The following is a 27,951-nucleotide window of genomic DNA, read 5'->3' as shown; positions in this document are numbered from 1 at the left end:
TCATGTTCACGTACATTATGGCATGTACCTGTTTAATATTCGCAACTCTATCAGTTGAAAATTATTCTCTGAGCAAGCCCAGGCTCAGAGAGTTTAAGTGACTTGCCTAAAGCCATGCAGTTATAAGTTGCAGAATTGGAATTCGAACCCAGTTCTTCTAACTTTGAAACGAGTGCTCTTATCAGCGTGGATCGAAACTGCTGGCTCCAGCCGACTTTATGTGTCTTTGGTCTGTCTGTGTTCCTCTGAAGGCATCATGTGATCCAAGGAAATGCATTCACTGATCTTAGAGTCCATAATGAAAAAAGAAAAGAAACAAATATTTGTTTCAAATCTAATTCTTGCCATACTGGGACAGTTATTGAAAATGGTAGCAACCTCTATACCTATGTTAAAATATATACAATACCGGGTAGGGCAAAAGTTGACCAATAAAAAATTACATCTTCATGTTCGTATATATTCCATAAATATATTTATATGATATATATTATGTGTATAGGAATATACATGATATATTTATATTTTATGATTATTTTTTATTTTATTTTATTTTTTTTTAACGTTTTTATTTATTTTTGAGACAGAGAGAGACAGAGCATGAATGGGGGAGGGGCAGACAGAGAGGGAGACACAGAATCGGAAGCAGGCTCCAGGCTCTGAGCCATCAGCCCAGAGCCCGACGTGGGGCTCGAACTCACAGACTGTGAGATCGTGACCTGAGCCAAAGTCAGACGCTCAACCGACTGAGCCACCCAGGCGCCCCTATGATTATTTTTTAATTAGAGAGAGAGAGAGACACGGCAAGCGGGGGAGTGGGACAGAGGGGGAGAGAGAAAGAATCTCAAGCAGACTCCACACTCAGCACAGAGCCTGACATGGGGCTTGATCCCAGGCCCTGGGATCATGACCTGAGCTGAAATCAAGAGCCGGATGTCCAACCATCTGAGCTACCCAGGCTCTCCTATATTTTATTTTTATAATTATATTTCACATTACATTTATATATTTCATATTATATATTTTAAATATATATTTTATATTTTATTTTCATCACATATAGTTCTATATCCATTCCTATAATTTTAATTCTTGCACTTTTGAACAAATGTTTATATATCTGACGTTTCCAACAGAATTAAAATTTTGCTGTAAAAGCAGTAATAAGTTACCGTGCATTGAGTGTGCCCTATGAGAACTAAAAAAAAATTACTTCCTTCACCATAGTTAACATTCCAGTGACCTCTGCTAAGGCAGCCCTGAAAAATAACTTGCCATACCAACAGCTTAATGAGTAAGTCTGCCATTGTTTTCTTCCTTGTTTGTCCTCAACTGTGTGATAAATTTCAAAGATAAATTAGACCAATTAAATTCAGTCTCCACAGAGTACTGCTGGTTATAACACTAAAACTAAAAGTCTTTCTAATTCCTTTCTCCACATTAACCCCAATCACTATTCCCACAGTAATCATGGTTAATAATTTAGGAAACTTCTGAAGAATTTTTACATACACACAAACAGATGTATATGCTTTTCCTAAGGGGCTCCTGAGTGGCTCAGTCGGTTAAGCGTCCAACTCTTGACCTCAGCTCATGATCTCATGAGGTGGCCTCTTCAGAGGTCATGATCTCATGGTTTGTGGCTTCCAGCCCCGTGCTGGACTCTGTGCTGACAGTGCGGAGCCTGCTTGGGATTCTCTCTCTCCCTCTCTCTCTGCCCCTCCCTCCCTCACTCTCACTCTCTGTCTCAAAATAAATAAATAAACCTAAAAAAAATGGGAATACTGATACTATCTACATTACTCTATTTCCTTTGTTCTCATAACAAACATTTAATTACCTTCAGACTCTATATTTCAAGTTCTAAATTTTCTCTGATACTCTGAAATTGTATTCAGTTCCTACTATAAGCTGATTTCCATGACTGGGATGGGGAATGGTAGGCAGACACACAAGATGGAAAGGAGAGGTCATATGGAAAAGAAGAGTAAGCCAGTCAACAAGTTAGTAATCTGGAAGGGACATAAAAATAAGTATGGAAATGACTGTAATATTTATTAATTCAGATGTTCATTCATTCATTCATTCATGATGATGAAGTATTCATATATCCAATAATAATTCCATAGGCAAGATGGAGAAACTGAGGCTAATTTTGGCCACTACTTCACAGCACAGCCATTAGATTCACTTCTTCCTCAATTCTGTGCTTTTTCTCCTCCCCTATGCCACAGACCATAGACGTACTGATTTGGCAGTGACTGAAGAGGCTCACTCTTACAACTCCCTATCCATCTGCCCCCTTGAATATATTCCCCCGTCACCTTGCAGCTAAAGGCTCTGTGATTAGCTTCTGGCAGTAAGATAAAAAGCGGTGATAGGTGCTAGTGCCTACCCTCCAATTTCTGCTTATCCCTTCCTTGCTGGGATGTAGACAGGTGTTGTGTGGTTACCAGAGTGGGTGTTTGTGGGGAGGGTGGATGGACTTCTGAATGTCCATAAAGGAGGATAAAGTAGACCTCAAGGTGATCTGTCATATTTTTTCATTCATTAAAAAAAAAAAAAAAAAAAAAAAAAAACCAACTTGGGACGCCTGGGTGACTCAATTGGTTGAGCATCTGATTCTTTTTTTTTTTTAATGTTTTTATTTATTTTTGAGACAGAGAGAGACAGAGCATGAAAGGGGGAGGGTCAGAGAGAGAGGGAGACACAGAATCTGAAACAGGCTCCAGGTTCCGAGCAGTCAGCACAGAGCCCGATACGGGGCTCGAACTCACATACCACGAGATCGTGACCTGAGCCGAAGTCGGAGGCTTAAGCGACTGAGCCACCCAGGCGCCCCGAGCATCTGACTCTTGATTTCACCTCAGGTGATGGTCTCACAGTTTGTGGGATCGAGTCCTGTTGCCTGGGATTCTCTCTCTCTCTCTCCTTCTGCTCCTACCCCACTCTCTCTCTCTCAAAATAAACTTAAAAAAAAAAAAAAAACAAACCTTGAAGCAAATATGAAAACTGTTAGCAGTTATTTATTCTGATTGGTGGGTACCTAACTCTTTTTAAAATGTTTGTATGCCTCTATACTTTTCAATGTTTTATCTATAATTTAAAATAAATTCTAGAGAAACAAACTACAAGGGACTCTTAATACTAGAGAACAAACTGAGAGTTGCAGGAAGGGAGGCTGGTGGGAGATGGGCTAGATGGGTGATGGGCATTAAGGAGGGCACTTGTTGGGATGAGTACTGGGCTCAGTCCCACAAACTGCAAGAGATCATGACCTGAGCTGATATCGAGTCAGAAGCTTAACCGCCAAAATATCTTAGATTCTAACGATCATTTTACAGTCATCAAAGACATTACAGGAAGTCACATTAGTTATGTTGCTTGGTTTCACATAAGAGAAAGGGAACCTTGTACTCTCAGCCTGACCTAGATATTCCCTTGAGCAGAAGCAATCTCCCAGAACATTAACACCAGATACGGCTACTTTGTGACAAAAACGTGAACCTTGTGCAAAAGGGCTAGAGAGTCAAAAGTAGATATTGACCAAATCTTGGGCCACATTAAAAAAAAAAAAAAAAATCCACTGAATCTGTCCAGGTGATGCGCCAGGAAATATATCTGAAGAGAAAATTTGCCTAAGTCAATGGCTTTCAAACCTTTTTGACCTAGATCCACATGAAGGAATACGTCTTATGCTAGGATCCAGTTCATATATACATGTGTAAATCTAAAGGTTTCATGAAACAGCATTCACCTTTACTATGAGTGATTCTATTTTCTTTTCTACTGTTGCTTTTTTAATTAAGTTGGTCCCTAGTCACTGAATTGTTTTTCAGCTCTCAGTTTGAAAAGGACTGTTATACCAGGGGTTGAATATATGCTGAATTGTATTAATTGAGATGGATTTAACTTAATTTAATTAAGAGGATTAAAGAATACTTTATCTCATCCGTTCATTTATCAACAATGATTGAGTGGAGCCTGGGTGGCTCAGTAGGTCAGGTGTCAGGCTCTTGATCTCAGCTGGGGTCATGATCTCAAGGTTCCTGGGATCCAGCCCCACATGGGGCTCTGTGCTATTGGTACAGAGCCTGCTTGGGATTCTCTCTCTCCTTCTCTCTCTCTGCCTCCCCCCACCCCCCAAGCGGACACGTGAGCTTTCTCTCTCCCCCTCTCAAAATAAATAAACTAAAAAAACAAAAACAAAAAACAATGAGTCAGGCCCTGTTCTGACTCCTGAGGTACAGCAATTAACAAAACAAAGTCCCCCATTCATAGAGCTTACGTTATAGGGCTCTGCTGTCCAATAAAGTTACTAGCCATGGATATTTACATTTAAATTAGTCAAAATTAAATAGAAGTAAATACTCAGTTCCAGTGCCACACTTGCCACATTTCAGGTATTCAGTAGCCACTTGTGGCCTATTGGCTACTGTATTAGAGCAGAGACAGAACATTCCCATTATCAAAGTAAACTCTTTTGAACAGCTCTGCTCTAAAGGGAAGAATCTGCCTTGTAACTTGACTAAAGTAATGATTTGTTAGCAGAGTACAAAGAGTCTAGGTGAAAGGAGCAAGAGAATTCATTAACAGATCTCAGAACGAAGGGGTTCAGACCATGCGCCAGGAATAGTCCAGCTGGCTCATTCCTAAATCACCTTCTGTCACAGTCATAAACTACACTCCTACCTCCCTAATTCCGTATTAAGCAAATTCCTTTTTCTGTAACTTGACGACTTCCTATACTACATGTAACCAGCCAGGAATTTCTCATTCTATATTAACGGTATTCTTGTTTTGCAAATCAATCTCGTATGAGTTTGGTAAATATTAACTTCCCTGAACTTGACCCCCAGTGAGTAAAGCGAACACTACTAAGCTGAGAACCAGACCCTTTGCACTGTGAGTACAGAAAGGACTACTAGTTGCCTACATTCTTCCTTAATAACAAAATCCTGATTTCACTTAGGTGGCAACGAGCCAGTGTCCATGAGCTGGAAGACGACAGGGTGCGGCCTTCCCTGCAAGTAGATGTATCCATGTAATTGGTGGGATTGTGGCCAGGGTACAGGGGTGCAAGGGCACCTGGCTCCAGCGGTGGGGGGAGGGGGGTCCCAAACAGACCAGATTCAGTCACTCACTGCTGACAAAATCCAACGGCAGAGAGATGAGTGGCAGTGAAACAAGCAAAGGACTAGGGTCTCAAAGACTGTCTCCCAAGTGCTGAAAATACTTCCGGCTTTATGTAAGGACAGTGTGGGGGAAAGGTGGGTGGGTAAATGCAGGTGAGCAGTGAAGGTCAAATTCATCATTGTTTTGGAGTCAATCACGGGTGGTGTCTTATGGGATCAGGGCGGTCCTCATGGCGTGAGGGGGTAGTTCTGATTCCCGTTGAGGATGCTTTTGCCCTCAGGATCTTCCATCTGAGCTAAGAGCCAAGCTTGAAAGAAGAACCAACTAGAAAGCTTGAGGTCAAAATGGAGGCAGAGGAAATCCTCTTTCAGGACTTCTGGAATAGCTCCTTAGAAGGGAAACACACAGCTGGAATGTATCTCTCTTGTCCTCCCCTTTTCTTGCAGTCTGCAAGGTGAATGTGATGGTTGGAGTTCCAGAATCTATTGTAAATCACGTAGGTGGTGGAGAAGAAAGGAAGATCCTAGGCCCCTTGTGCCCATGAAGCCACCAAATCAGTCTGGACTGCATATCCCTGAATTTCTTTTATATGAGAGAATAACCCCTTATATTGAAGCTATTGTAGTCAAGCCTGAACTGATAAAATGGGTGAACTCTCACGAGGTGCTTTTCTCCTGTGACGACTTGTGTGAAAAGGCCGCAAGTCATGGTCTTTGAGACCTCTTCAATTGTGAGAGATAACAAGTCATATTCAGCTGTAAAATTTAGGACCATCTTAGATTTTTGTTATACGTCCCTGAGCAAATCATTGTAAGAAATTAAATATCATAGAAAATTTCAAATGATGCCAAAGCAAAAGCTAATCAGTTAGATAAAGGCCAAATCCTTCCAATTTGTCAGTGGCTTGCAATTAGTGAATAATTTTCCCTATTTACATTACTGGTGTTCTAAGCAGGTATTTTCAAGAGTTTTTCAGTCAACAGGATGGAGCTTACAAAATATCCGAAATTTCAAATCAGATTTTCCTAGGATTTTTTTTATGATTTCAAGTCTCTGAATTACCATGAGCTATCAAACATTAACCTGAGTTGGAAATCTCATGACACAAGTTGAATTCTTTCAGGGATTTGCAATTAACGTTATGATTAAATAGAACGTCTTTAATACAACTAAATCCCTAAAATATCTCCAAATAGCATAATTAGAGGATTAATGGAATAGTTTCAGCAATTATTTTATAAAGTAATAAAATGTGAGAAGAATTATGCATCCAAATTCAACCAATATTTATTGACAACCTATTAAGGACACCAGGCTTTTTTCATTGCCTTATTTAAGATCCCCAGGGGCGCCTGGGTGGCGCAGTCGGTTAAGCGTCCGACTTCAGCCAGGTCACCATCTCGCGGTCCGTGAGTTCGAGCCCCGCGTCAGGCTCTGGGCTGATGGCTCGGAGCCTGGAGCCTGTTTCCGATTCTGTGTCTCCCTCTCTCTCTGCCCCTCACCCGTTCAAGCTCTGTCTCTCTCTGTCCCAAAAAATAAATTAAAAACGTTGAAAAAAAAATTTTAAAAAAAGATCCCCAAACCCCCCTTTTTTGTCTAATGTTTATTTTTGAGTGAGAGACAGAGTGCGAGAGGGGGAGGGGCAGAGAGTTGGAGGGAGGGTGGGGGATGGGACACAGATTCCGAAGTCTCTGAGCTGACAGCACAGAGCTAGATGTGGGGCTACAACTCACAGAGATCATGACCTGAGCCAAATTTGGAAGTGAGACGCTTAACCATCTGAGCCACTGAGGCACCCCTTCCAAAACCGTTTAACTCTGAAAACACTCCATTCTATGCTTGGGCTTAGGGAAGCTGACTTTCCTAAGGTTGCAGGACTAGTAACAGATAAAGCCAAGATTTCAGTCTAAGGTCCTTCAGCTTCAGTACTTTTTTTCTCTGTGGCTTTTTAAAAACTTGAAAAAAATGTTTTTAATTGAACATGTAACTGGAGAGGAATGGAGGGAGCAGTTTAGGCGTACTAGATCAGTAAATGGGAATTTTCTAAATAACTTAAAATGTTAAAGCTGAGGAAAATAATTGATGCTATGCCTGGGATAATCTGTTTCATTCCTAACATCCCAGAAATAATTCCCAGGTTTGAAAGACCCTCCAGAGACCATCTGTCAGATGTCCATTTGTTTTCAAATCGCCTTCATGCCATTTTTTAGTTAGTTTCTTCCCAGTTACCCAGGGTCTTCTGGGCTGCCCAGGGCAGCCCTGGGCTGCACTTCTGGGAGGATACTATTTCCTGGCTCTATTCCCTTTTAACTCTTCCATCATCTCAATTCACTGTCCTATGCTCTGCTCTTTCCCAAGAGCTGCGCTCTCTTACTGGGCAGAATGCTTTATTACCGCATTTAGGAAAAAAAAAAAAAAAGTTAATGTATTATAATTGCCCGATTATTTGACTTACTAGAACAAAAACTTCTGTTAAGGATAGGGCTGGTTTTAACTTGTTTACAATTAGGACGTCCGTGCAAAACCCGGTGCCAGGGACCCCACAGAGCATAAAAATACTCGTGGAATGAAACAAGCTCTCGGGTTTCACGCAAAAAGGGAAATTGTTTCACTAGGAGTTTATTTTGCTTTACACCTAATAATTGGGTCTCAAGTCCAAATAACATTTGAGCAAGTGGGAAACTCCCTATTTCTAACTCTCTAGCATCTAGGATAGAATTTCGACGTCATCTTAAAGTGACAATATAGCCCTTTTATCAAACCAAGGACATAATTCAAGACCCAGTGCAAAACAAAGTTCTCCAGCAGTCGGCCTCACGAATCCGCAAGCTTTCGAACACGGAACCCAACTGGGAGATGGAAACCCCATCATGTAAATTCCCACGACACCTTCCTTCCTTCCCACAGACTTTCAGCGCCCCACGACGGATCCGAGGGCTGGCGGGACTACCTGTAGCCCACCACCCGGACTCAGTCCTATCCCACGAAGGCGTCCGAAAACTACAGCTGGGGCAAGCGCCTGGGCCAAATGCTAAAAAGTTCCCCGAGGCCTTGCGAGACCCAGGAGGGAGGCCAAAACCCGGCCTCTGCCGTCATCGTCGTGGAGAGCCTCGCGGTCTCCCCCAGCCCCGACCCTCCGTAAACGCGAACTACTCTACAACAGTTGACATTTGGGTTCCCAGAAAAGGGTGGGAGCTGCGGGGCAGAGGCGTCGGGCGGAAGCTTGAAGAGATTTCATCTACGCTCCACCCGGTCCCACCTCCCAGGACAGTTCGGCAGGGCAGGTAGGGGCAGGGCCCCAGGCCCCGCTTCCCCCACTCTCCCCACTCGCGGCCGGAAACCCCTTTCCCCTCCCTCCAGAGCTCCCCTCCCCCACCACGAGAGCCTCGGAACTCGGCATTGTGTACCAGGGACGAGTCCCCGGATGCTCGCCTCTCCTCCCCGGCCCGCGCCTTGGCTCCACCCCCAGCGCGGCTCTGCGTGCCACGTCACCGCTTGCAGCGCTTCCGGAGGCGCAGCGGGCGATGACGTAGGGGGACGTGCCCTCTATATGAGGTTGGGGAGCGGCTGAGTCGGCCTTTTCCGCCCGCTCCCCCCTCCCCCCGAGTGCCGCTCCGGCTGCACCGCGCTCGCTCAGAGCTCCCGGCTCCTGCTAAGCTAGCGCCGCCGTCGTCTCTCCCCGGCCGCCGTCATGATCATCTACCGGGACCTCATCAGCCGTGAGTCGTGACTGCACTACTCCTACTGCCGCGCGCAGGGGACAGGGGTGCGGGTGGGGGCGGGGGAGACGGACGCCCCTGCTGTCGTGGGCCTAGGGGACGCTGGCGGCCTTTCCGGGAGCGAGGAGGCGTCGGTGCCTGGGGCGCGCGTCGGGGTTTCGAGCGCCCGGGGAGGGGTGGGGGCCGCGTGCGGCCGGCTGGCGCGGGAAATGGCGCCGGTTCCAGGGCTCCGGGTGCACCGTGACCGGCGGGTTTGTGTCCCCGAGCAGATGATGAGATGTTCTCCGACATCTACAAGATCCGGGAGATCGCGGACGGGCTGTGCCTGGAGGTGGAGGGGAAGGTGAGTCGGTCGGGCCGCGGCGCGGGGGAGGCAAGGCCGGGCAGGCTCGGGTTTCCGCCGCACCCCCGCCCGAAGTTGTGCAATCCTCTCCGCTGCCTCCTGGCGGAGGAGACGCTTTTTCCGGGCTCGGGTTTTTCTAGAAAAGTGGAGGCGGAGCTGAGCCTGGAAATAGGTCCGCCGGCTTGGCGCCCATCCTCCTCCCGGGCGATCCGGGACAGGTAGCCTCGAGTTGGGAGCCCCAAGCCTTTCCACATTTGCTTTATCCGTACTTGCTCATCGACCTAAAATCCCACGCAGAACTTCTCCTTGGGTGCAAATGATCCCGTTTTTGTTGCAGTCAACAAAGAATTCTTGTTGAGTTATGGTGTTTCAGGAAATTTCGCGGTGCATGAGTTTTTTCTCCATAACGATGTGTTAGTGGTTTTTTAACATGAGTCCAAAGTGTTTGGGGGGACGATGATGGAAGCATGAGCTGCTGACATAGATTTTCGGGAGGCGTTTATGCTAAGGTCAAAAGTGTTTGAAACAACTATTTTTTCTTGATGTAGATGGTCAGTAGGACAGAGGGTAACATTGATGACTCGCTCATTGGTGGAAATGCCTCCGCCGAAGGCCCTGAGGGCGAAGGTACCGAGAGCACAGTAATCACTGGTGTGGATATTGTCATGAACCATCACTTGCAGGAAACCAGCTTCACAAAGGAAGCCTACAAGAAGTACATCAAAGATTACATGAAATCGTAAGTGAACCTGGTGCGACCCACCTACTGTCTGGAATCGTTGGGATTTAGGAATATGCTCACTTTGAGGTTCTTAGCAGGCATACTTGCGAAAGGTCTGAACCTTTTTCTGTGGATGAGCTCATGGGGATAGTTGCTTTTCTAGAAGTAAACTGGTGTGAGCATACTGAAGCATGCAGCGTGGTTTCAGCCTTTCAGTATCTTATTTTGGAAATAACATGAAATCCAAAATTGTGAACGGTCTTGAAACTTGTCTCTTGTGAGCTACTAGTTCCTTGATTGTGCCATGTTAATTTTGCCCAGTGACAGCCAGTTGCCCTTCCAGTAGTTGCTGGATTCAGTTTGGGTTTCTTTAGTGAATAAAAATTTGTTTTGCTGAGAACTCCGTACTTTAACCTGTTAATGAAATATTGTTGTAGAATCAAAGGCAAGCTTGAAGAACAGAGGCCAGAAAGAGTAAAACCTTTTATGACAGGGGCTGCAGAACAAATCAAGCACATCCTTGCTAATTTCAAAAACTACCAGGTAAATACCTTAAGTGTTTGTATCAAAGCATTGTATAATCTTAACTGCCAGTGCAACAAATTGCTTGATGAACCTTTGATGTAATTGTGGCTATTTCCTGAGTCTTGGGAGCGGTTTAAATACTTCATAGATTGAATTCCAGTAGTCTGGGCTGTGGAAAGTAGCCTTCCCTGCTCCCAAGTGTGTTTCCAGATCTTGCCTTGTTGCAGAATCTCTTCCCTACTTGCTTCCCGGATGACTTTTTTCATTTCTTCCTCTCTGGAATTGCTTGTTAACGTCCTAAGTGGTCTTCCAGTTTTCTTTCTAATTTACAAGTCCAGTGTGTTACTGCCAGTGGAGTTCTTTCTAAACTGGTTCTGTTGGGAAACTCAGTGACTTTGCCTTACTTCTAAGACTTAATACCCTGGCTCTCTTTCTCTGTTTAATGTGCTCTTTCGTCGTATGTTCCCTGTGCTTGATGATGTAAACAGGCTTTTACAGAGTTTGGAATTGTATATGTGGGGATGAGAGAGTAAGTTTCCAGAACGCCTAAAGTGTTCCTAGATTGCTTTGTACTTACTTTGCTCATTTATTAGCGTCATTTGGTGAACAGGAAGTTTGCTTTTTTTTTTCTTCTTTTCCCCTCTCCTGGTGAAAGTCTCTCTTCAATTGTGGTGTTCTAAATTCTCCTTTTGATTGTTTCATCGTAGTTTGTTTTGGTATGATGTGTATATAAAGGTCTAATTCCGGGTATTTGTTTGCTTCCTGAGTTCTTTATTGGTGAAAACATGAACCCGGACGGCATGGTTGCCCTGCTGGACTACCGCGAGGATGGTGTGACCCCATATATGATCTTCTTTAAGGACGGTTTAGAGATGGAAAAATGTGTAAGTATCAGGAAGTGGGTTGAGATCCGCATTGTAAAAATGGACACATCTCAGATGTGACTCCTTGTTTCCTGCCACTGGTATGGTTAGAATGGGTTTTACAGCACTCTTGAAAGATGCAGGTCTGGGTCTTCTTTCTCTTTCTTTGGGGGTCTAAAAGGGTTGTGTTTTACACGGAAAAGATTTTTATGGCACAGAAAGGCACTTGAGGGTTTTATCTACACAGAAAGCTTGTCTTTAGGCGGCTTAAATCCTAGCTTACACGCTAAACTGATAAGAAACAGCACTGTGTTAATCTTCCCCCGTAGAAACGGCCCCCTTTATATTTTGCCACACGTGTGCGTGAGTGGCATGTGTGGCACGAAACGTTTTCCACTTTGGTTTACTGATAACGGGCAACTGGTCATTGAAAGTCTTGACGTTACTAGCTTTTAGTAAATAAAGTCAGAGCTGGCTGCTGACCCGCGACGCAGACTGCTTTAGTGAAACTAAATGAATGTCTACTATGCACGGAATTGCTGGAGGCAGTACAGAACTGAAAGCATTCATCATCCTAGCTCTCCCAAGGCTTCCATATAAATCAGGAGCAAGATAAACTTTAGGCTACACTAAATAAGATCAGAGGCAACGGTGGACTGAAATATCCCCGGCTGGTACAGATGATTCGGTGAGGGGATCATCCCAGGCTTGTCTGAGGTTTTTGTTGGTGGAACGTGTGAGTGGGACTTGCTCCAGAATGAGGCATCTAGAAAACGTGCTACCTCTGAGTTGGTAAGGATGGCCCTGCATCCACTGATAGACCTCGAACAGTTGGCCGTTGTTCTTTTGGTTTGCACTAGGATGCGAAAGGAAAAAATCCCCGCGCTTTCTGTCTGTCTTTGTGGCAGCCCGGATTGAATAGGGGAATACACCTAGAGCCTAGAAATGTTAAACATTTTCGCATTGGCTAAAAGTGTTAATTCAGGCTTCCTTGTTTTTGCAGTAACGAATTTGGCTCTTAACTTTGGACGTATCACCTGTCGTCCTAGCTGGCTCCTACTCATCCACACGACACCAGGACTTAGACGAATGGGACTGACGTCATCTTGAGCTCTTCATTTATTTTGACCGTGGTTTATTTGGAGCGGAGGCATTGTTTTTAAGAAAACATGTCATGTAGGTTGTTTAAAAATAAAATGCATTTAAACTCATTTGAGAGAATGCCTCTTAGTTTAATACATATTTAAATCCATCCTGTGTAGTGTCCTGGAGAAGCTAGAGCCTGGTTGTAGACTACTGCTAGAAAGCATAAGACTGCCTGCAGATAACTTCTACAGTGAGAACTACTTCTGGGACTGCCATATAAAAAACAAGGACCCAAGGTCTTAATTCTGAGTTCAAGTAAAGGGAAAGACCATGCTCATAGCTGTGCCAACATTTGAAGTGGATTCCTCACACATTTCATCACCTGCAAACGGAAGTAGTTAACTCTGGAAGAGATTACCGAAAGAATAAAAAGAGACTAATACGGTTGGAAGCAAAGTTTTGTCTGATCTCATTTATCCTAAATCAAGTAGAGCCAAGTTCTAGAGAAATCCAGACCTCTCCTGGAATGCGTGTGTCAAACTCCCTGGAATGGGGTCGGCAGACTGGCTTGTCTTGCCACCTCTTTTCGTGTGACTTTAAGGTGGTGGTTTACATTCTCAAACGGTTGGGAGAAAATAGCTGGTGGGATATGAAAATGTCAATTTGTCCGGTTTGTTTTGACCACTGCCGTGCTCATTTGCTTACATACTGATGGGCTCTTCGCGGTAAGAGCAGAGTATGACAGACAGACCTTAAGGCCTGCAGATGCTAAGACAACCACGTGACCGTTCACAAGGCTTTCCAGGCCCGGCTTTGAAAGATGGAATGTGGGAGAGCTGGTGGGCAGAGGAAAATTCAACTGCTGTGTCCTGTATCTAAAAGGGCTGTGGGTGTCAGAAATAGAATACTGGAAATGCATCTATTTGACAGGCCTGGAGCAGTTCCCATCTGCTGCTAAGGTTTCCACTAGAGATGCAAGAAAAAAGTGTCCTCGCGCTTTCTGTCTGTCTGCTCGTGGCAGTTAAGATTGAATGGGGGAATACAGGACAAAAACGTGGGAGAGAATTTCTGCAACTCCGAAGTAACCCGGTCAACAACGAAGACCTTGTTTTACTCCAGAGGATCAAAAATGAGTTTTATGAGAGAAGTGTTGGGAAATGATTGCCCAGAGACCCTTGCCTTTTGATTAATTCCACTTTTAAAAGCTTAGGGGTTAAAACTAAATTGAAGGCAAGCCAGTGACTCATCTGGTCTTCTGACACATGAACCCAGGATGAGTCCAGTGACTTAGCTATCTGGCATTTGCCCTGAGAGTCCATTATTGGCTCGGAACCTGAGACATGCCAAGGTTGGAGGTGTCCCCTGATGATTGGTAGAAGTAAACCCAAATACTGGAAACCAGGCTGGTAGCAATTTAAGCATTTTGGTATGACCTTAAAAATCTAGAAAAAGTGCCAGTCCCTGATCTAGGAGGCCACATGGCCCTCTCAAACAGGAAAGAATTTTCAGGCAGTGGTCTGAGCTGTGAGTATGGCCACCTGATGGTGGGAGAGGTCTTGAGGTCCCATCTGTACTGAAACCTGATTTAGTGGACTAGCCATAGAAACCAGTGGAAGAACAGGAGTAGCAATGCAGAGGCTTTGTAGGAAGTGAAGAATTCAGGTCAGTGAAACCTAGGAATGCTTATTTTAGCCTGGTTAAGCTACTTTGTGTGAGAGTAACAGGTTATGTGTATTTGTGTATATGTCAGAAGGCCTGTCATTTTATGTCCCTTAATGATGCTGAGATCGGTAACAGGCATGTTCCTAGTGTCGTTTAAGTCCTCGACTTTGTTACATGTATGGAGAAAAATTGAAAAAGGACTTTCATAGTGTTGTCTGGGAAGGCCTCTGTAATGTGATTTGAATAGGAACCTGAAAGCAAGTAAGTAGACTATGGATATCGGGGCAGAACATTCCAAGCAAAGAAACGCAAACGCAGAGTCTGAAGTGCAGTGTGCTTGACATGTTCTGGGGACACGGTGGCCAGTTGGACCCACGATGATAAGGGGAAAAGTTAAGGCATAAAAGTGAGTACCCAGGAAAAGAGGAAACCAGATTAAAATAAGAAGGCCATAGGCTTTGAGCAGAAGGGTGACATGATATGACCTAATGAATTGGGTAAACAATTGACTCTTAGGAGGGGAAAGAAGAGGTCTAAGGATTTAAAGAGAGCCTGAGAGATCTCAGTGCGTGACCTTTGAAGCCAGAACACCCTGAGATCACTTAGGATAGACTCTGCCCTCCAGCGTACAGCTTGAGATTGGTCAGCATGATGAACTGGCAAAGGTGATTCAGAAGGAACTGGTCCCAGAGGTAGGAAAATGATGGGAGTGGTCTGGAAGTCCAGTGGACTGTTTGAGAGTTACCTGTTGCCAAACTAGTCAAGGTGAGGGCCAAGAAGGCGAACTTGACAAATGTTTGGTTTGAATAAGGGGAAGAAAGCCTGGCAAAAATGGACTCAACGAACAACTAGCATGTTGCCCATGAACTGTGCATAGAAACAGGTGACCCTTGAGCAACACAGGTGTAACGTGCATGAGCACACTTAGACTTTACGGTGCCATAAAGTAGTTCATGCTTTTTTCCCTCTAGCTTTATTCTAAGGCTACAGTATACAACATACAAAATATGTTTTAATGTGCTGTTGGCAAGGCTTCTGGTCAACAGTAGGCCATTAGGTATTTGGGAGTCGAAGGTTAGTGTGCAGATTTTTTACAGGGCGGGTGGTGCCTTAAATCCCTGTGTTTAAGGATCGACTACGTGTTTTTTATTGCCTGTTCATCTGCTTAAGTAATAGGTGTGTGAATGGCTCCTTTGAGTCAATAGACCTTTTTCTTAAAATAGAACTTGCATTGATGTAAGTTCCATCATCTGAACTTGAGGGTTAACCAGTAACTACAAACTAAATTGGTAATGACAGTTATGGTAAATTTTAACAGTAAGAACCTCAACCAACTCAAAGACATTGATACAAAAGTGTCCTAAAGTTCTGAGCATATGCATGGGGCAGAGCGACCTTGGCCGGCAGCCAGAATATTCAGGACAATAGAACTTAAATCAGGAGGATGTTAATGAGTGAAGAGAGATCACACCTTAGCGACCAGTAATTTGTACTTAGGTTGCTGCTACGCAACTCATACTTCTATGATAAAAGCACAACAGCCCCCCGGTGGGCCACAAACCTATTCCTTCAAAAGAGCTCCAGCTTTGTGGCAATGGGTACCTGTTTCCAGAGACTGCCCATAAGAACCGAGTGCCCGACCTGATGTTCTGGGGCAGATCCATGATCCTCTGGGGCTACGGATCATACATGAAAATCACTTTTCCTTTGATGCTGCCCCAATATGACTTAACTTTGGATATTTAGTTCTTTGGGTAACTTAATATTCCATCATACCAAAGGTAAAATCTGACTAAAGTGTTTAACAACACAACTAAAGAAAAAGGTGCTGGGGCGCCTGGCTGGCTCAGTTGGTAGAGCATGCAACTCGATCCTGGGGTTGTGAGTTCAAGCCCCACATTGGGTGTAGGGATTAATTAAAAATAGTCTGGAAAAAAAAATGCTATGCACCCTCTGTTGAAATAGTTAACTGCTATGACAGAAGCAATCTAAATACAAGGTACGTTCTTTAAGCTTGGAGTTTGAATATAAAGTTACAAATCCTAATGAGGCTGGTAGTTTATATTTATCCCACTAAATTCCTCCAAATCCATCCCTAAGTGCAGCAGTGGTACATGTGACCATAAGGCTTGTTGGCAGTCCAAAGCCTGTTTCTTTCTTTCTTTTTTTTTTTTTTAACTATTGCGGGGCATGTTTTTAGCTACTGGAACATTCCAGTTTATTTTCTAAGCTAGTAGATTGTGGATTTGTGCTATTCTACATGGTTTCATACAACAGCCTGGAAATTCACATACAAGATTCCTCCCTATGCTGGGCCATGAGAACCTTAAGTAGATGTGATGTTAGCAAGAGTCTACACAATTGAGAGAAATGTCAACGTTGAGCCTAGGGGAAGATTCTTTTCAAAGTAACTGTTCAGTGACGTTTCCTTCAATTACTGATGCCTCTCCTCCGCCCCCTCCAGGATTTACTTGACATCTCCCATCGTTTATATGTGTGTAGTACTCTTCTGAGCTGGAGGTAAAGCAGGAAGCATGGAGATGGGGGGACCTTACGGAGTGCTTTTGCATTAATGCATCACAATTTGACACGGAGAAGTGAGAATTCAGACATCGGATGACTCACTTGAGGGGTCCTGTGGGAGAAGACACGGACCACAGTGGGCTAGCCAAGACTGCAGCACTTTCCAGTAGTTGCGTAGAGCTATGCTAGACCTTCAGTCCTGAGATTCTAAGTGTGACGCTAGAAATCTCGTCTTGTACTTGGTAATTTTCTTCATGTGTAAAGACGGCAGAGAAGTTCTAGTTTATCTTCAAGTGCTGCTTGCACATGGCCTCACCTAGAGCACAGGATTATAAGGTGACTCTACCCAGAGTATTAAATCTGCCATTCCCTAAGCAGCTGGTAGAGTTCTGGTAAGTCACAGAGAAAGTTGGTATTTTGTGGACATGTATTCAAAACAGCTATACATGTAATTTTCTTAAGTACAGGAATTTGGAAGTCTCCCTCAAGAACTGCTAATTTGTTTTGTGAGTCACATGTCCAAACTCACATTCATCCTGGAGTGGAGGTGGGAATCAGCAAGAAAAAGGAGGAAATAACTACATTAACACCTATTTTGGCTGCCTTATCGATGTGGAATAATGGAGATCAACAGATAGCAAGTATAAACTCGGTCTTTCTCCCCATCCCTCTTAAGTCTCCTCCCCCATATTAACATGAGGGCAGCCCACATTGATGGGTTTTGTCAAATGGAACATGGGCCGGGTGGCCCCACCCCTGGCGACTGCCATCATACCAGCAGGATGGTAAATACCAACTGCTGGCATCTATTAAAAGCAAAAGTGACTAAGCTTTTGAAAATTGGTTAAGTAATGTGCAAACTGTTCCACGAAGGAGGAGGGCTGGGTATGAATGTGAGCAGCTGGGTTTAGCATCCCAAGAGCCACGTGGAGGACTACTTTTCCAAGGTAGTTACTAAACCCCATGGTTTACAGGGTGTGGGAGCTGTGCAAAACTCCCAACTGATGCTTCGCTTCCCCTACCAATATCCTGTGGTTTTGCTATTTTCTGGCCCCTCAGGTTGCCCGTATCTGAAAGCCGTCCCTGCACCTGCATTTTATCTGGCAGGCTTCCACTTCGCAGGCTTTCCTCCCACTGTTCGCTCCACGCAGACTCTTTTCCCAGAGAGCCACGTGACTCACTGACAACCTTTCAGTCTACTCAGAGGCCATCTTGTCAAGATCAAGAGAGGCCTTCTGAGCATGCCATTTAAGCCCGCGGCCCCACCACCCAGTCCCCTTTGCTTTGGTTTTCCTCCATGGCACTTCTCACCATCTAACATACTATGTATTTTACTTGCTTGCTGGGTTATCTGTCTCTACCCCAACCTCATGCAGGCTCCAGAAGGGCTTGGCTTTAAGGCTCAGTGCCATGTCCTCAATGTTCAGGACAGTGCCCGGCATTTAGCACATAGGTGCTCAGTGTGTGTTTGTCACAGGATTGAAAGAATGATGGGAGATAGCTACGCACACTGCCGGGTTTCACCTGGATATGCTTCTTTTAAGAAAGAATGTTTCACGTCCCAAACTGCGGAATTTAGTGACTGTAGCAAAAAACATCACTCCCTTGCCCCACTTCATTCCTGCTAGGCTATTTTTACTGTCCCAAGACACAATCTGCATATTTTCTGTCTTTTTTTTTTTTTCTTCTTCTTTCTAAATAACTTGCTTCAACGATTACTTCTTGATTTTTCAGTTTCAGAGTTTAGATATTACCTTTGGATTTTATGGAGGGTGACAAGTTTGGAGAGGGTATGGAAGCTGTATACCCCCCTCCCCATACCTTGCCCTGTGCGTCTCTTCCATCTGGCTCTTCCTGAGTCCTCTCCTTTTATGGCAGACCGGTAATCTAGTAAGCAAAGTGTTTTCCTGAGGTCTACGAGCCGCTGTAGCAAATTAATCCAACCTAAAGGGGCAGGGGAATCCCCAATTTCTAGCAGCACAGGTGACCTGGACCTGCCATTGGCATCTGAAGTGGAGGGAGGAGGAGACAGTCCTGTAGGACGGATTCCTTACCGTGGGATCTGATGCTGTCCCCAGGTAGACTGTGTCAGAGCACGTCACCCTCCCAGCAAATAGATCTGTTCCTAACCCAGAAGCTCTCAGAACCCTGTCCTTTTGAGTTTTTATGAAGGCTTTAATACCTAGGCACAACTGATTAAATCACTGGCCATTGGTGATTGGACTCAATCTCCAGCCCCTCCCCCCGCCCAGGAAGAGATGGGGTAAAACTGAAATTTTCAACCCTTCAATCACACTGTTGGGTCCACTGGCAATCTGCCTCCATCTTTAGGTGCCTTCCAGGAATGACCTCAAAACAAGAGACACCTTTTATTGCCCTCATCACAGGAAATCCCAAAGGTTTTAGGACCTTTGCCAGAAATGGGGACAAAGATCAAATATTTGTCTTATTATAAATCACAACATTGCAAAATGTAAATTTTTTTTTTTTTTTTTTTTAACTTGGAAGTGCTCCAGGAACCTAGTGGACCCAGTGTCTAATTTCCTGGAGAGCTCCCTCACGGAGGCTTTGCCACCTTGCTGCCCTGTGGTCACATGGCCGGTCCGGGAGTGCCTCAGTCTCAGATTACAGTTTGCCTAAATCCCAAGTTTCCTTTCTATCTTGGTGAAGCAGCTCTCTAATAGCTTATTGAGAGGTTAGGGATTTTTTTGTGTGATTTTGCTTGTATAAAATACCCTTATTCTCTACATGATCGATAATTTGGCTAAGTATGGACTTCTAGATTAGGCAGTGAATTTCTGTGTAAGTGGTGAGGCCTAGAAGGAGGGAGTATGAAAAATACGGTGCATTGTTAAGCAGGAAGCCCAAGTGTGTCCCCACACGACATGGGAGCTATTACACCTGACTTTTACCTGCAGTATCTTGTAAGATTAGATTTTTCTTAGACTTTTCTTTTTTTTAATGTTTATTTTTGAGAGAGAAACAGTGCCAGTGGGCTAGGGGCAGAAAGAGAGGGAGACACAGAATCCGAAGCAGGCTCCAGGCTCTGAGCTGTCAGCACAGAGCCCGACGTGGGGCTTGAACTCAAACCGCGAGATCCTGATCTGAGCTGAAGTCGGATGTTTAACCGACTAAGCCACCCAGGTGCCCCTTACTTAGATTTCTTTACATTTCCCTTATGTTTAAATAACTTATTTTAAAAGTGTGAAAGTAGCTATAAGCTTCCAGGTTATAGGAGGTTAGCAAAAGAAGAGAGCTTCAATTCCACCCCCCCCCCCCCCATTATTTTGTTCTTCATTTATCTAATAGCAGCCTAGACTTAAATCTGAATACAGTCTAAGGTTCTGCGAGCACTCTAGTGATGAAGTTTTGGGGTGATGGGAGGGTTCGTGGGGTCCAGAGTCGACGGCCAAGAAAGAAGTCTTGATATCTTTGGTGCAAAAAGGTGATTTTTTTACTAAAGCAAGGGGCCAGGATCCACAGGCAGAAAGAGCTGCACTCTAAGTGTGGAGGGTGACCATTTTATGCAGTCAATGGGGCAGAGATAAAGTCTAGAGGGAGTTTCCACAGAGACTTTCACATGCTAAAGACTTAGTGGAGGCCTAGCTATTGTCCAGCTAAGGTTGTTTTTCCCTCTAACAAAGCATTAACTTCGAGACAGTAGGGAGTTCCTGGACTTTAGGCTATGATGGGATTGCCTTTTTCTGGTAAACTGGTGGAGACTGTCATCAGTTTAACCATTTTTGTTGTTGTTGTTGTTGTTGTTGTTGTTGTTGTTGTTGTTGTTTTGTCCTTTCCTGTTTTGGGGTAGCTGGGAGTGTCCAAGGAATATCATACACGTCCCACCTGGGGGACGGGGGTGCTGTTAGCCTGCACCTCGGCCCATGTTCCCTCATCACTAGGAGTCTGAAACCAATAGTGCTGTCATTAAATTGCCACTTTATTATTTTTTCTTAATGTTTATTTTGAGAGAGAGAGAGAGCATGCGAGCAGGGGAGAAGCAGAGAGAGAGGGAGAGAGAGAATCCCGCTGCCCTGTCAGTGCAGGGCCTGACGCAGGGCTCGAACTCCTGAACCATGAGATCATTACCTGAGCCAAAATCAAGAGTCAGGCGCTTAACTGACTGAGCCGCCCATATGCCCCTAAATTGCCACTTTAAATCCTGCTTACTGTGGCTGGTCACACTCCTTCCTTATTTCCATGCCTTGGGCAAACCACAAGTTTCTTAACAGCCAACTTTTAATTAGTATACACATATGCTCTCTCTTTCCCAAAAATCTAACCTCAACTACCAAAGAAGGATCTTGCCTTGCATTGTCCTGACTCTAGTGCGGCTCTGCCCAAACTATCTGTGGTAAAAGGATGATTTTCTTTACATTTCAATCCGTTGTGGACTGGTAACTTTTGTAAAACACAATAAATACGAGTTACTGGAAAAGTGAACCAGGAAATCTAAAGGAAAAACACTTCTGTGTGGGGCTTTAGATACTCTTCACTTCTGGGGCGCCTGGGTGGCTCGGTCGGTTAAGCGGCTGACTTCAGCTCAGGTCATGATCTCGTGGTCCATGAGTTCGAGCCCCGCGTCGGGCTCTGTGCTGACCGCTCAGAGCCTGGAGCCTGATTCAGATTCTGTGTCTCCCTCTCTCTCTGCCCCTCCCCTGTTCACGCTCTGTCTCTCTCTGTCTCAAAAATAAATAAACGTTAAAAAAATTAAAAAAGAAAAAAAATAGATACTCTTCACTTCTGACACGCACTTTTGGTCACCAAATGTGTGCAGGTTTTCCCAGTCACCAAGCCACTGCATGACACCAGCTGGGTGTCCCACAATTTAACACAAATCTGACTCGGTCTACCTGGAGAGAGCATCAGATCCCATGTTAAGGAATCAGTCCTACAGGATTGCCCCCCCCCCCCTTCAGATGCCAATCGTAAATCCAGGTCACCTGTGCTCCTAGAAATTGGGAGATTCCCACGCCTCCTCAGGTTGGATTAATTTGCTAGAGTGGTTCACAGACCTCAAGACATTTTACTTACTAGACTGCCAGTTTACCATAAAAGGATAGGACTCAAGGGGACAGCCAGATGGAAGAGACGCACAGGCAAGGCATGGGGGAGGGGGTACAGGGCTTCCACACCCTCTCCAAGCTTGTCACCCTCCCAGCGTGTAGATATGTTCCCAACCCAGAAGCTCTCAGAACCGGGAGGCTTCGTTACATAAGCATCATTGACTAAATCATTGGCCGTTGGTAACTGAAGTCAGTCTCCAACCCTCCCCTCCCCCCTCCCAGGAGGTATGGGGCTCAAAGTTCCAACCCTTTCATCACTCAGCGGGTTCCCCTGGCAACCAGCCCAGGTACACAGTAGGACTTTCCAAAAGTCACTCTGTTAACATGAATCAGATGTCACTGAAAGGGACTCGTTAGATACAAAAAACATGCACTTCACTTCTATCTTTGGGAGCTATTTTGAGATCCAGGAACAAAAGAGGCCCTTATAGCTCTTATCGCTTAGGGCTTAGGAAATTACAAAGGTTTAAAGTGCTAAGTGCTGGGAACCCAGGAGAAGACAGAAATATCTGTTGCTTATTATGAACCACAATATCATGGAAAGAAAATACAAAAGTATAGATACTACAGCTCTAAACTCTTGTTTATTAGATATTGAGGTTATATTTTCTTTTTTTAATTTTTTTCTCATTTATTTTTGAGAGAGAGAGCACAAGTGGGGAAGGTCAGAGAGAGAAGGAGACCGAATCCGAAGCAGGCTCCAGGCTCTGAGCTGTCAGCACAAAGCCTGACGCGAGGCTCGAACTCACAAACTGAGATCATGACCCGAGCCGAAGTCGGACGCCTAACCGACTGAGCCACCCAGGCGCCCCTTTAGGTTATATTTTCATACCCAACAAACAAAATTATTCTGTTAAATTGCCTTATAAAGTGTCTAAGTCCTGTTAAATGAACTAAACAAAGAGGCCAGTAGACTGAGGTGGCCCTAATACCTTAGCAGCCTGTGAGAGCAAACCAAAGTGCCGAAGGCTAAGAAACCAAAAGCTAAGGACAACCAATCAGAAACAACCCCTAGGCTTTCCCAAAGCGTGCAACCCCCCCCCCCCCAAGCTGCAGCCAATCAAGTAATTTCCCTGCTTTGTTTCCGCCTTTCCATAGGCAAGTCTTTCCCCAAGCTCTTGTTGCTGGAATCCCCCCAAACATTTCTGGTCTGGCGGTGCCCGAGTCAAATCATTTCTTGCTCATAAACTCTGATTTTTTTTTTTTTTTTTTTTTTTTTTTAAATATGCCTCGGTTTATCTTTCATCTCAACCTCTGCTCCAGGCTGTGGACCACATGTTGAGTAACTGTGCTGGGGGCAATACTGGCCTGAATAGTGCCCGGTGTGGAGTCCTGACCATTGCCATCCAAGCACACCAACCCTTGTTTTCACACACTACACACGTCAGCCTGTCTTTCAAAAACCCACAATGTGTCCCGCGCGTACTTTTAAAACACCACACTTTGTTGCTGTATAATGTATACACAAGCCACGGTATCCATTTCAAGTGTACGTACGATTTGATGAATTTTGATGGATGTGTCTACCCTCGAAACCACCACTGATGAGGGAGCATAAGGCAAGCTGAGGACAAAGTACAAGCGAGCACACTCTGCCCCCCACCCCCCCCCCCCAACCAGGTGGGAATGTGTGATATTCCGCAGGCACTCCCGGCTGCACCAGAACAAAGGAAAGGACAGAAAACAAATGGTTAAACTCATATCATCTCCATCAGTTTACAAATATCTTAGTAATATTACAAGAAAAGGGCAATCTTATAAATAGCCTAAAGTCCAGGAACTCCCTACTGTCTTAATATTAATGTTTTGCTAGAGGGGAAAAACAAGCTTAGCTTGCTAATAGCTGGGCCTCCGGTAACCTATATATATATAACCAGTCACTTTTCACAACCCCAGTGCAGCTCTTTCTGCCCACGGGTCCTGTCCCTGTGCTGTGATAAAATCACCTTTTTGCCCCAAAGACGTCTCCCAAGAATTCATTCTTGGTCATCAGCTCCGAACTCCCTCACTACCCCAAAACGTCATCACCACCACAATCCTGATACAAAGCATCTCTGTTACCCCCAAAGATATGCCTCGGGCCCCTTTGTAGTCCATTTGGCCACAGTTCGTGGGCCAAAGTCACACTGCTTCTGTAACCAGAGGTTAGTTTTGCCTAAGGAATGAAATTTCCTTTCATTTGTTTTAAGGACTCTGAGATTCATCCATGCTGTGGATGTATCAGCAATTTTTTCCTTTATAGTGGCGTTCCAGTTGGAGCCTGCTGATGTTTCTAGTTTTTGGTTACTGTGAATAAGGCCACTACGAACATCCATGTGTTGGCCTACGAGTGGGCATATGTTTCACTTCTCTTGGGTGAATACCTAGGAGTGGAATGGCCAGGCTGTACGTACGATACGTGAATGTTGAACTCCACACCTCCTTTTTTTAAAATTTCTCACAATTTTTTCTCACAATTTCTATTTCCTACCTTCCCTCCTACCCACCCTTGAGCCATACTGAACTATGGAGTTAAAAGCAGGCGGTACTCAGGTTTAATGGTGTGGATCCCTGCAAACTCAAATAGCTACAGTTGCTGACAGGTTGTGTGTCTATGGGAGGCAGGCTGAGGAGAGACTAGCAAAACGGAGAGCCCGTGCCCTTGCTGAAAGGTGTTTTACCACCTAGCTCAGTGGGCTGTGGGCCCCGGGGCACGAGGGCCCAATATTGTCAGGCCTTCTGATTTTTCTTTCTTCTTTTTTTTTAACGTTTATTTATTTTTGAGACAGAGAGAGACAGAGCATGAACGGGGGAGGGTCAGAGAGAGGGAGACACAGAATCTGAAACAGGCTCCAGGCTCTGAGCGGTCAGCACAGAGCCCAACGAGGGGCTCGACCTCACGGACCGCGAGATCATGACCTGAGCTGAAGTCGGCCGCTTAACCGACTGAGCCACCCAGGCGCCCCAGGCCTTCGGATTTTTCAAGAAAATCTAGGCATCTCCTCCTGCATAGGCTCCTTCCAGGGCCCAAATGTTGTATAAAATTTGCAACAATAAGATACTGTGTCTGTAATCAGTTAAGGCTGCTGTCTCCTTCTACTTTGCTTTCCTTTACGTCATTCTCCCTCTAAAAGTGGGTGGCACTGGAGTGGATGTAGACATTTCTGGAATCCAAGTGTAGTAGAGGGAAGTTGACTTGGGGGTGTGTTTAGTGGGATGTATTTAATCATGGTTGGCGGCCATTTACATGTATAATTCAGTTACTACCAGCCATGCTGGCCTGGGAATAACTTCCAGAAATTCTACCACCCACTGGACAATTCACCTAGAATTGTGATGTGTTATTTAAAGATGAAAAGACAGAGGTGAGAGGTGGTATGATATATACTTTTTTTTTTTAAGTTTAATCATTTATTTTAAGAGAGAAAAAGTGCCAGTGTGGGGAGGGACGGAGAGAAAGGGAGACATAGAATCCGAAGCAGGCTCTAGGTGGAGCCCAACACGGGGCTCGAACTCACGAGCAGCCATGAGATCATGAACGGAGCCGAAGAGTTGGACGCTCAACAGACTGAGCCACCCAGGTGCCCCAAGAGGTGGTATGAAATAAACCCTGAATGACCAACATTGGAAACATGTAGGTGGGGAAAAAGTAACAAGGCATACAATGAAAGGAGCCAGAAACAAGTCTATGGAAAAGTCATACACTTCTTAGATGAATAAAACTCTCTATAAAATTATGTTACATTTTGTACAAATAGAGGCATAAGAGTCCAGCACTGTCAGATCTTTTGATTTTTTTCAAGAGTAATCTGAGGCCCATATGTTTTGGAGATATCTGTGGAATGAAATGGTGGCCAATAAAAAAATATATTTTTTGCAATATATATGGAAAATATTGAAATTGAGAGGCAACTCATTAAAATATTGTTACTTTTTAAGTATCAGCTTCTTAAAATCAGAAATTTGAAATTTTTTTTTTCATTCTAACCCATGGGTTTTTAGCCTTTTTTCCTATGGCCCTCTGTGGCAGTCTGAAGCAGCCTATTAACCTCTTCTCAAAATAATGTTTTGTTGTTGTTGTTGTTTTAATTTTTTTTTTTTTAATTTTAATTTTTAAGTAGGCTCCATGCCCAACCTGGGGCTCGAACTCATTACCCTGACATCAAGAGGTACATGCCCTACGAACTGAGCCAGCCGGGCACCACAAGAGTAATGTTTTTAAATGTATAAAATAAAGTATATATGATTACAAAGGACACCAGTGAAATACAGTTTTCACAATATTAAGTGAACCCATTTATAATATCGTCATATTTGCTTCTGCGTGCATTAAATATGAAGATTCACTGGCAGACCTAATAACTACTGAAATATTAAAGTCATGATGGACGGGGCACCTGGGTGGCTCGGTCCGTTAAGCATCTGACTCTTGATTTCGGCTCAGATCATGATCATGGTTCATGGGATCGAGCCCCACAGTGGTCTCTGCACTGACAGCCTGCTTGGGATTCTCTCTCTCCCTCTCTCTCTCTCTGCCCCTCCCCCCTCCTCTATCAAAATAAATAAGTAAACTTTGGGGCGCCTGGGTGGCTCAGTCGGTTAAGCAGCCAACCTTGGCTCAGGTCACAATCTCGCAGTCCGTGAGTTCGAGCCCCGCGTCGGGCTCTGTGCTGACCGCTCAGAGCCTGGAGCCTGTTTCAGATTCTGTGTCTCCCTCTCTCTCTGCCCCTCCCCTGTTCATGCTCTGTCTCTCTCTGTCTCAAAAATAAATAAACGTTAAAAAAAAATTAAAAAAAATAAATAAATAAGTAAACTTAAAAAATAATGATGAGCATGAAGGATATTCTGAACTATCTGTACAACTGCATTGTCATATGTGACAAAATCAAAGTATTATTATTGGTATAAAGTATGGTTATTAGTATTTGATATAGTCAAAGTACTGTATTAGTGACAAGGTCAAAGGTAATGTTCTTACTACTGTAGTGTGTTGCTTGCATTTATAATTGAAAAATATACTAATTTTCAGTTAGAGGTTAAAGAAAATAAAGATGTACTTTTTTTCTACCCAAGTGCATACCTCCATAGGAGGGTGTGAAAAGGTGTCCATGGACCCCAAGGTAAGAACGCCTTACAACAGCCACTCTCATACCTAACTCTGGAGTCATAATTTTATGTTTATTTCCTTAAGTGGGGCCTCCCCAGTTATATCAGCTTTAGGCCCTGTAACACCTGGATCTTCAAAATAAACCCGGGCAATGACCACTTATCATCTTCACAGGGAACACAGGGCCAAGCCACCGCCATTTTGCATCTGCCACTGTCCACAGGCTGGCTAACTGCTCTGCCCTGGACCCGGTCTATTCTCCCTTCACCCGCAAGCGGGTGAGCTTTAACAACTCAGTCCCTTCTGTTAGGCCTCCAACACACCCTCCCACAGCTTCCCGGGTCCCTGGAGGAGGCCCACCATGAGGAGGTCCCCTGCCCTGTGATTTCATCTCCAGCAACCCCCCTCACTCAAATATCCGCCCCCCCCCCCCCACTCCTGGCTTTCTTCTTCCCGGGGATGTCCACGTGGCTTACATTTCTTCTCATTTCTTAAGGTCTCTGCTCTCCTATCAGAAAGGAAGACCTTTCCTAACCAACCACCTAACAGAGCAACCCTCCTGGATATGGTACTACCTCCTGATACGTTATATATTTCCTGGCTACTGTTCATCCCTCTCCCTGCACCCATTAGAATGGAAGTTCCAGGAAAACAGGGACATGTCAGGGCCATGTGTTTTTTGTTTTTCTTTTCTTTTCTTTTCTTTTTTTTAGTTTTAGTGTCTAGAATACTTTCCACCGGGCGCTTTGTAGATATTTGCTGAATAATTGACAAAACAAGAACTCAGCGCAGAAAAGAATATGAGCTTAAAGTCTAACAAGCGTGTTGACATTGAGCAAAATTCTGCGTGGAAAGAAGAAATGCCAGGAAAAGGCCTAAAATTCACGTTTCTGGAAAGCAGATTGTACCGCCTCCCCCCCCACCCCATCTCTCACTTTTTAAACAGAGTCAAAGGCCTCAAGGGCCATTTGCCTGCCCACCGCTGCTTGCCCCTCCTAGGGCCACATGTCAAGATATTTGTCCGGAAAATCGCCATTATTATGGTGACATTTAAAGGTGTTTACCTGTCTGCTTTTGGTGTAGCGCCAAATCTTCTGGGGACATTCAATGGACACACAGACTTTTTGGAGGGACTTGTGATGTGGACCCCTGCGGACCATCCTAGGGAAAAATCAAAGACCCACCGTTCAGAACCACACCCACAGCCCTAGAGAGGAGGAC

At 44.6% G+C, this 27,951-nt stretch overlaps 1 protein-coding gene, 1 long non-coding RNA gene and 2 other non-coding genes across 6 annotated transcripts; 3 read left to right on the top strand and 1 right to left on the bottom strand.

The window, feature by feature from the left end:
- LOC132682065 (uncharacterized) lies at positions 1 to 27,884 on the bottom strand. Of its 2 annotated transcripts, none has more exons than XR_009611450.3 (2): positions 27,795 to 27,884; positions 1 to 285 (listed from the first exon to the last, which is right to left on the bottom strand). It is a non-coding gene; the product is annotated as an uncharacterized LOC132682065 (long non-coding RNA). The 2 variants fall into 2 exon arrangements; XR_013550215.2 differs by lacking the exon at positions 27,795 to 27,884 and adding an exon at positions 8,544 to 8,607.
- Positions 8,701 to 12,849, top strand: TPT1 (tumor protein, translationally-controlled 1). Of its 2 annotated transcripts, XR_009611442.3 has the most exons (7): positions 8,701 to 8,855; positions 9,125 to 9,198; positions 9,747 to 9,937; positions 10,357 to 10,462; positions 11,212 to 11,328; positions 12,311 to 12,483; positions 12,570 to 12,849. XR_009611442.3 is itself a non-coding variant. In XM_060637153.3 (6 exons), the coding sequence occupies exons 1-6, from the start codon at positions 8,828 to 8,830 to the stop codon at positions 12,311 to 12,313; spliced, it is 519 nt and encodes a 172-aa protein (XP_060493136.1). In that variant the 5' UTR covers positions 8,701 to 8,827; the 3' UTR covers positions 12,314 to 12,518. The 2 variants fall into 2 exon arrangements, 1 of the variants encoding a protein (XP_060493136.1); XM_060637153.3 differs by lacking the exon at positions 12,570 to 12,849 and having other exon boundaries at positions 12,311 to 12,518.
- Positions 12,112 to 12,241, top strand: LOC132682604 (small nucleolar RNA SNORA31). The gene has a single exon (XR_009611776.1). It is a non-coding gene; the product is annotated as a small nucleolar RNA SNORA31 (small nucleolar RNA).
- On the top strand, positions 13,307 to 13,440 carry LOC132682605 (small nucleolar RNA SNORA31). Its single transcript, XR_009611777.1, has one exon. It is a non-coding gene; the product is annotated as a small nucleolar RNA SNORA31 (small nucleolar RNA).
- Positions 27,885 to 27,951: the final 67 nt, after the last annotated feature.

The sequence above is a fragment of the Panthera onca genome, chromosome A1 (genome assembly GCF_046562875.1).
Source record: "Panthera onca isolate mPanOnc1 chromosome A1, mPanOnc1 haplotype 2, whole genome shotgun sequence".
Lineage (NCBI taxonomy): Eukaryota > Metazoa > Chordata > Mammalia > Carnivora > Felidae > Panthera > Panthera onca.
This window is presented reverse-complemented; position numbering and strand designations above follow the sequence as displayed.

Bases quoted from the DNA above. Each gene is read 5' to 3' on its own strand.
- TPT1 (XM_060637153.3), top strand. From the start codon at position 8,828: ATGATCATCTACCGGGACCTCATCAGCC. The intron at 9,199-9,746 runs GTGAGTCGGTCG...TTCTTGATGTAG, and splicing joins GCCTGGAGGTGGAGGGGAAG to ATGGTCAGTAGGACAGAGGG. The intron at 9,938-10,356 runs GTAAGTGAACCT...ATATTGTTGTAG, and splicing joins ATCAAAGATTACATGAAATC to AATCAAAGGCAAGCTTGAAG.